At 52.6% G+C, this 8,053-nt stretch overlaps 2 protein-coding genes across 2 annotated transcripts; both read right to left on the reverse strand.

Annotated features, from left to right (window-relative positions):
* Positions 1–4,045: 4,045 nt before the first annotated feature.
* Positions 4,046–5,314, reverse strand: LOC144119228 (protein argonaute-2-like). Its single transcript, XM_077651902.1, has 3 exons — positions 5,028–5,314; positions 4,816–4,876; positions 4,046–4,336 (listed from the first exon to the last, which is right to left on the reverse strand). Exons 1-3 carry the CDS (start codon positions 5,312–5,314, stop codon positions 4,046–4,048), a joined length of 639 nt encoding a protein of 212 aa, XP_077508028.1.
* Positions 5,315–5,810: 496 nt separating this feature from the next.
* LOC144119239 (protein argonaute-4-like) lies at positions 5,811–7,840 on the reverse strand. Its single transcript, XM_077651912.1, has 3 exons — positions 7,832–7,840; positions 6,157–6,826; positions 5,811–6,100 (listed from the first exon to the last, which is right to left on the reverse strand). Exons 1-3 carry the CDS (start codon positions 7,838–7,840, stop codon positions 5,811–5,813), a joined length of 969 nt encoding a protein of 322 aa, XP_077508038.1.
* Between the last annotated feature and the right edge of the window lie 213 nt (positions 7,841–8,053).

The raw sequence follows: 8,053 nt of genomic DNA on the forward strand, positions 1-8,053 counted from the left end.
GAGTGCCCGGCCGGACGCGCGCAGCCTCCGCCTCCGCCGATGGGGTCACTGAACTGGGACCGACGTCACGGTTCACGGTCGGCGCCCATTGGCTGTTCTCGTCAGCGGAACGGGAAAAATAGGTACCGGACCCATCGCTCTGCGGGACGGCAAAGGAGGCTGTCCGCGGGAGAAAAACCGGCTTGTGCGGGAAGCGGCGCGCGGAAAACGTCCTGTGTTGCGCGTTTTCCCGCTAATGTGAGTGCGCCTTTAAGCACTGTCCCCAAAGCACTCGTAACGTTGCTCTAAAGGTCGTGCCCAAGACCATCGCACGTCTGATTGCAGTCACTGCTTCTACCCTTGCGGTAGGTGTTATGGTCGCGAAGTTTATGTCGTTTCGAAGAAAGCAAGATGTTTACCAGATGCAAAAAGTGCTGCTACTGTGTGTCAGTATAACTATCAATGGAAACCGCCAGTCGCTCGACCACGAACGTAGCCAGGGAGATTAAGGTTTTTAAACGAAAAGCTTCGGTACGCCTGCTTTTCGAGCCGTCAGCGGGGCCGCAAGTTTGACCTTGAATGCAGCTAGAGGCCAAACTAAGTGACGCCTGTCTCATTAATCTCGGTGAACGCCCGAGCCGCGCCCGTAGTTAGTGGCTATTTATTAATAAAATAAAAATGGAAGGAAAATTTGCTACCCGCGGCATCTGCCATCGAAACCTGAAGCACCTAAGCTGCTGCTAGTGGGAATAAAGGGACCGGGAGTGGCAAAGAAAGGGGGTAGAGCTTGTAAAAATGGATAGGGGCAGGGGGTAATATACTCCATCCACAAATACACAATAGGAAATAAATGTGGCGTGCTGCCGCGCACGCAAGGGAAGGGAGAATTCGTTTTGGAGGAAAGGAAATGGCGCAGTATCTGTCTCGCATATCGGCGGACACCTGAACCGCGCCCTAAGGGAAGGGATAAAGGCGGCATTAATAGAAGGGAAGTGGTGCCCTAGTAGAGGGCTCCGGAATAGAAAAAAATTGTTTTTGGTGTAAGCAAATGGTGCAGTGTCTGTCACATATCGGCGGGCACATGAACCGCGCCGTAATGGAAGGGATAAAAGACGCAATGAAAGAAGAAAGAGGTGCCGTAGTGGAGGGCTCCGGAATAATTGCTTCCACCTGGGGATCTTTAACGTGCTCTGAGATTGCACAGCACACGGGCGCCTTTGCGTTTCTCCTCCATCGAAACGGTGCCGCCGCGGTCGGGCTAGAACGCGGGTACTCCGGTTCAATAGTATTCTTTTTTGGAACCCGACCGCGGCGGCAGCGTGAAAGTGGGTTCTCCATAAAACGCCGATGGACTCTGATGCGTTCAGCGCAACGCTAGGTGTGATCGATGCGACGCCTGCTGTGGCGAGCACGTGGCTACCAACGTGACGAGCACCGCGCTAAACAACGCTAATGTTGCCAGTACAGCCGCTGCATCTAGCAGCGGGGTTGCGAGTGCAGCCTCACAGGGGGTTAACACCATGTTAAACACTGTCCCCAAAGCACTTCGAACGTTTGCTCTAAAGGTCGTGCCCAAGACCACTGCAAGTCTAGTTGCAGTTACTGCTTATACCCTTGCGGTAGGTGTTATAGTCCCGAAGTTTATGCCGTTTCGAAGAAAGCAAGATGTTTACCAAATAAAAAAAATGCTACTACGGTGTGTCAGTATGGCTATCTATGGAAACCGCCAGTCGCTTGGCCACAAACGTAGCCAGGGAGATTAAGGTTTTGGAGTGAAAAGCTTGAGTACGCCTGCTTTTCGAGCCTCAGCGGGGCCGCAAGTTTGACCTTGAATGCAGCTATAGAGGTCACCGTGGCCGCAAGTTTCACCTTGAATGTAGGTAGAGGTCAAACCATGAGCATAACTGGTGGTACGTAGTCAGGTTCGACACATGACGTCAGCTTTTTTTGTGCCACGTACGGCCGGCTCAAGTAGGCGAGCGCTCTGCATACCACTAGGGTGCCTCGTTGCCAGAGCCTTTCGAAAGCAGCGCAGCTATCGAGGCACCCTACACCAACATTACTAGAACAAACTCAGTTTCACTGCTCCCCATATACAGGGTGTCCCAGCTAAATTTAGCCAGGGTTTAAAAATACGCCGAGGCACTTGAAGACTACGCGACCAAATGTATACTGCTGGCAATTGTATGGAGCATGTCACACTTTTTTTATATTGTGCTTAATTCCGTAATTAGCCAATATTAATTAACCAATTTCGCAAGAAACGGAGATAGGCGAAAAAGGTCAATGAGAGTGTTGTAGAATGGTCCGCAAAACTTCCGTTTGAACAGTTTTTAACTCTCCATCGCGTCTCTCCTTTAGTCGCCGCGGGAGCTTCCGCATGCGTCGCATGGGCTCCGCGATTTTCGAAGAACTTGAGCGGAAAGACATTGGACCACCGAAATTTTCGGCTGAATCGACGTCGGAAGTTGGGAGGATCAGGTGGACATCAACACCGGACCGGTAGGCCCATTTTTTTACTATAATCGGGATCCGAAGTTTCCACGCGGTCCGGCGCGACTAGGCCTAATCTAGGCCTAGCGCCAACAAGGCCTCGAAGGGCGCTCCGCGGTGCGACTGGGCCATGGCACGGTCGCGATGGAGATCCGAGGCACTCAAGACCTTACTCCAAGCACACGGAACGCCGATTTAGTCCGAAGTTGGGCGGAAAATCAGATGGAGGCAGAGCCGGCCACCACGTGGTGAGCCCCGAGGAGCGGGAATGCCAGGGCACGGCCGAGGCGATAGAAGAGAATGACAGAGACCCGGGCAGATGGCAGACGGCGGGACCGAGACGAAAGAAAGGCAAGAAAGCCGCGGCGAGGAACAAATTCAAGGAATCCCAACAAATCGAGGGAAACGTAACAGCGACCGACAAGAAGACGTACGGGCGGACGGATGAGTGGAAGAAGCCGCCGCTGCCTAAGGACGACTACAAGATAATCCTACGGCTTAGGGGAAGACTACGAATCAGTGAACTAGAACAGTTTCAAGTCACGAGAGCAATCGTACAAGAACTCAAAGGAAAAATCAAGGCGGAGGACTTCATAATAAGGATCAGACCAGGAGACAATCAGGTCTCCAGGTTGCGCACAAGCCCACAAACACTGTTGCGTTTGCCTACCTGTTCCCAAAGACCGGCCGCCGAGAGAAAGAGCCCAAGGCATTGTCTACCAAATTCTATGCGCCGACTGCGACGCAAGCTACATCGCCGAAACCAAAAATTTCAAAGAATTCGGCAACATAAGAACGACATCCGCAAATTCGCAAGAGAGCGCAATCCAGTAGCCGAACATTCCGAGGACTCCGACCATACAATCAACTTTGAAGAAACCCGCATCCTCGGAACCGAAACAAATTACCACAAGAGGCTCCTTCTGGAATCCTGGCATATCCAAACCACCCCGAACAATATCAACCGCACAAAAGGAAACCTGCCCCCAGTATATGCCCAGGGACTTCGCTCTTCAACGCAACGAAAAAAGTCGCCATTCAGCACCCCCCTGCAGTGCGCCAGCGTGACTAACAGCCTAAACCCCCTCTCCCGCGCCTTTCGCGACACAGCTGTCGTTCTTTTAACCCCTCCCCTCCATACTTAAAAGACACTAGCTACTGCCCTCAGTCATCCCCGATGAAGGAGCCACGTCGGCTTCGAAACGATGGGTTAAAGTTAAAATTTTGGTTGGAGATGTGCAGTTTATTATAAGAAATTTCCGGAGCCCTTCCTTACGGTGTCTCTCATATAACCTGGGTCGCTTTGGGACGTTAAACCTCAATAAACCAGACACATCCCACTTTGTGGGAACCCTTTACTCGCTGTTGCGCAATGGAATATCAAAGTTGGCGCATGCACAGTTGCTATTCGGGCCCAGAGCCAACAGTCATCCGGTGCTCTATAGTGTGTAAGAAGCGCCCAAACTCCCTGTCGCTGCCTTCATAGTGGTCTGCTTAATTTTGCACTGACAAGTTCTGAGCAGGTTCACTTCGTTTCTGCGTCATTAAAGAGTTTCTGCGACCCTGTGATCCTCTACAGCCACCAGTACCGACTATTGACACTCGGTGCCCCAGACGGCATTCCATTACTGTGCACCTGATTGCCGAAATGGCTGCAGAGGTAGAAGTCGAAGTCGAGCGGGTGCGTGACCACAGAGTCTACGGTGGTGCCGGGCGGCACGTTGCGGCACTGGCCAACCCCGTCTCGGTCATTGGTGGGCATGAAACGCGTGTGGTGACGCTTCTGGACCACGGTGAAGGTCAGCGCCGGCTCGTACGTCTCGTTCGGGGAAAGCTCCTGGCACGCCAGTCGGATGGCGCTCACCTGGAAACAAGATCACGGCCCAGCTGTAGTCCTGAGCTGGTCGGCTCATAGATTAAACACTGCTTCTGGAGCTTGACACAGGGGATGGGCAGGACAACACAATATCGTGCACAGTCCAGCAGCTACGAGCCGTCGTCTTTCGCACAAAGTTAGGAGAAACTTATGGCGCTGTGAGTAAATTCCTATCGTATTTGGAAAACTGGTAGAATCCATACAAACTTGGAAGCGTGCCTGATCTGGCTAGCAGGTAATTCATGACAGCTTAAAATGCAACACAGTACAAGACAGGTACGATGAACACCAGCGCTGTGGTGTGTTGCATTTTTATCTAAATTGAGACGCCTCAGTTACCGCAGTCGATTATGTTCGATGTTGAATCCGCGAGGCAATATGCTGCTGCCCCTTTCAATTATAAACAACCACAAAAAGATGCGGGTATAAATCATTTTGCATTCGAAACTTACCTAGCGGTTGCGAACCTCCATGAACTGCCCCTCGCTCACTCCGTCTCGAAAGAAGATAATGCGCTCCGGCTTGTGCCTGGTAGCACAATAAAAGCCTTCAGGATGTCTTTCATCATGCCCTTGAAATCCTTGATGATCTCCAGGGCGAAGTGGCGGCGGAGTCCTCCATCTGGATGCGAATAGAGGCGTGGAACTTGAATGGAATGGAGTCCAAGCTGCCAACTCACGCCGCGATGGACAGCCTCAGCTTGTCACCGGGCGCCGGGTGAGTCACGTCCGCGCCGATGATGATTACCGGCTTTTGGAAGATTTTCGGCTGCTCCTTGGGCAGCAGGCTGTTGATGCCATCCAGCTTGGCGTTGATCTTCTGGCAGAGGTTGGTGATGAGCGCGGCGTTGCGCTTCTTGATCACGTTGTTGTCCATCACGCACTGGGTGCGCAGCCCGATTTCGGTCTCGGCTACCTGCTTTATCTCGGCGTAGTTCGTGTTCTTGGTGAGCACGATGATGACCATCTCGAGGCTTGCAGTCTTGCGCTGCTGCTCGAGAAGGATGTTCCGCACGGGCTTAATTGCGGATCGCATCAGTCGTGGTCACGTCCAGCGGCTGCTCGATGCGCATGCCCAGTTCCTGTCCGACGCGGATGAGCATTTTGACGAAGTTGTCGAGGCTGTCTTGCTCCACGAACCGGCTCAGGTTGAGCAGCGTCCAGCGGGTCAGCATGGCCGGCTTGTAGAAGTGGCGGCCCCGCAGTTCCCAGGTGCCCTCGCGGGGCTTGCCGATGGAGTTGTTCTCGAAGACCAACGACGGCGGGTCGAGCACCCGGCCACTGAGCTGCGTCGGCTCGGTGCTGATCTTGATGCCGAACTCGTGCAGACACTGGTCGCTGCTGCTGACCAGGTCCCGCACCGTCTGGCGGGTCTCGTTGAAACGCTTGGCCGGTGGCTGGGCCGTACGCTTGATCATCTCGGACGTCTGGTTCTCGTCCAGTTTCTTCTTGCAGTGCTGCCCTTAGACGATCACGCAGACCTCCAGCGGGAGGTAGACCGGGTGGGTCGCGCTGCCTGTCTGGATGCAGGGCAGGTTCGGGTACGAGAGGCGGTGGTAACGTTTATAGAAGTAGTCGGCCACCGAGCAACGGGAGCCATCTTCCATGTTGAAGAAGAGCTTCTTGGCTGGTTCCTTAGTGACGCGAACCACCTTGTACTTGCGAGGGCATGGAAGGTGGGTGACCTTGACGCGCAAAACCTTCAGCTCCTTGTTGAGACGAACGTTCTGGGAGTCGCGCAGTTCCCTGAAGTCTGGCCGACATCTCGCGCCGGCCCTCGCTGAGCAGTTTGCACATGAAGTCGGTCACGGAGTAGAGGCTCGTAGAAGGCGGGGGCCGACATGTCGACGTCGAGCATGGGCTTCCACTGAGCGGGCCGAACGCTCGTGTAGTAGCCGAACCAGACTTCGCGGCCACCTCCAAGGGTGTTGTAGTCGTTCGGGGATGGCGGCTTGAAAAAGGGCCGCCCGACGGGCGTGAGTTTGATCGACGGTCCGTGTCGCAGCACAATGTCCACGGCCTGGGGAACTTGGCTAACGCATTTGTCGAAGACCGCGTGCAGCGCGTCCAGATTCACGGTGCCCGCGTACTGGATCTTGACGATGAACTTCTGAATCCGCTGGTTCTCCTCGAAGTCGACCGTGAATGTGCGCGTGCGGAACTTGGGCTCACGGCGCGTGTACAGGTTCTTGCGGCCGTCGAAGGCGGGCATGCAGCCGTTCAGGTCGACCCGGTACTTCTTGACTAGCAACTCGATGACCAGGCGGTTGATCTTTGTGCTGATGCAGCGGTACTTGCGATTCTCGGGCACTTTGGCCTCCTTGCGCGTCTCGGAGCAGATCTCCACGTCGTAGTAGAAAACGTTTCCTGCAGGAATCTCGATGTTGAAGTAGTTGGCGGTCAACTGGATCGGCCGGCCCAGTTTGCCAGCTTGCGCGGGCCGGCACGGGAAATGTGACGGCAAGGTCCGCTCGATTTCCTGCAGACCGCGCCGGGGCAGTCCGCGGCTAAGCTTCAAATTCCCACAGCGCACAACTCGTGTCAAGCTTTCTTGGGCAGAATATTGAAAATTAGAAAATTGTAAGTATACTCTTATAGAAATATTGAAGGTGATGGTCATAGTCCTGATGATTTTTTTACGAGCTGGCATCAAACAGTGAAGGCTCCCATAGAAAAACATTATGGAACGCTTTTGACGATAGCAAAAACGTTAATGATAAAATGTAAGCCTGCCGACGGAAGATCTGCAGATCTTTTGTCCAGAATTTTCGGGTAGGCGGTTGAATTACGCACAAAGTCCACGCGTAAACTACGCCTGACCTCTGCGTTAGCTGTCTAGAAGTAAACTCCTCCGTACATCGGTTAATCGATAAAAGTCAAAAGTCCACTCCTCCATTACACACTGCCGATCTGAGTTGCTCGTCACGCTGTTGATATGGAGAGGTCAAAATTATCTCGGTGAAGTAAGGAGAGAATGCAAAGTGAACGGAATGCATTGGGCAGATTGTCACGTGTCTACACTGCGGATGAGAACTCGCAAGTTTTGTTTCGGTGAGACTCACTTTTTCGCCTGTGGACTATTAGCACAGAATGCACTCCAGTGAGCTCTAAGTCGACCACAGTATGCCTTCTTATCTTTTGCTTGTAATATACCACGAATTTTGAGCGGAACGCGAAAAATTCAAATTTCAGAGGCTCCTGTGGGGCGAAGTGACAGTTGTAGGCAACCAGAAGTTTGCAGCGTCAGTCGCAGCACTGTAACACAGGCCAGCAAGAGGACCAAGCATTCTTTGAAGGAGTGAAAACACTAAATTTTTGGCAATGTGCTTTTGGTCTGGCACACAAAAAGTGCAATATGAACTCTGCTTTGTCGTTTTAATTAAAATAAACTCTTACACTGAACTGTTGCAGAAGTCAGGATGGCAGCAAATGAACAAAGAGCTTTATATCAGTTTTTGTATGCTTCACAAGACCTGGTGCTCACTTGTGACATCACAACAGTCTTTCGACTCCTGAAAGCGAAACTGAAAGGCCATGGAATAAATTCAGTTATAAATTAGGCGCTGAGCGTAGGCGAATTTCACGTGGTGATTCATTCTAACAAAGTGTGTGTGTGTGTGTTTGTGTGTGTGTGTGCGCGCGTGTGCGTGCGTGTGTGTGGTTTTATGGCGCGTAATTAGCTGAGGCTATCATGCACAGGGTTGGT

The sequence above is a fragment of the Amblyomma americanum genome, chromosome 1, assembly GCF_052857255.1.
Source record: "Amblyomma americanum isolate KBUSLIRL-KWMA chromosome 1, ASM5285725v1, whole genome shotgun sequence".
In the NCBI taxonomy this organism is placed as follows: Eukaryota; Metazoa; Arthropoda; class Arachnida; order Ixodida; family Ixodidae; genus Amblyomma; species Amblyomma americanum.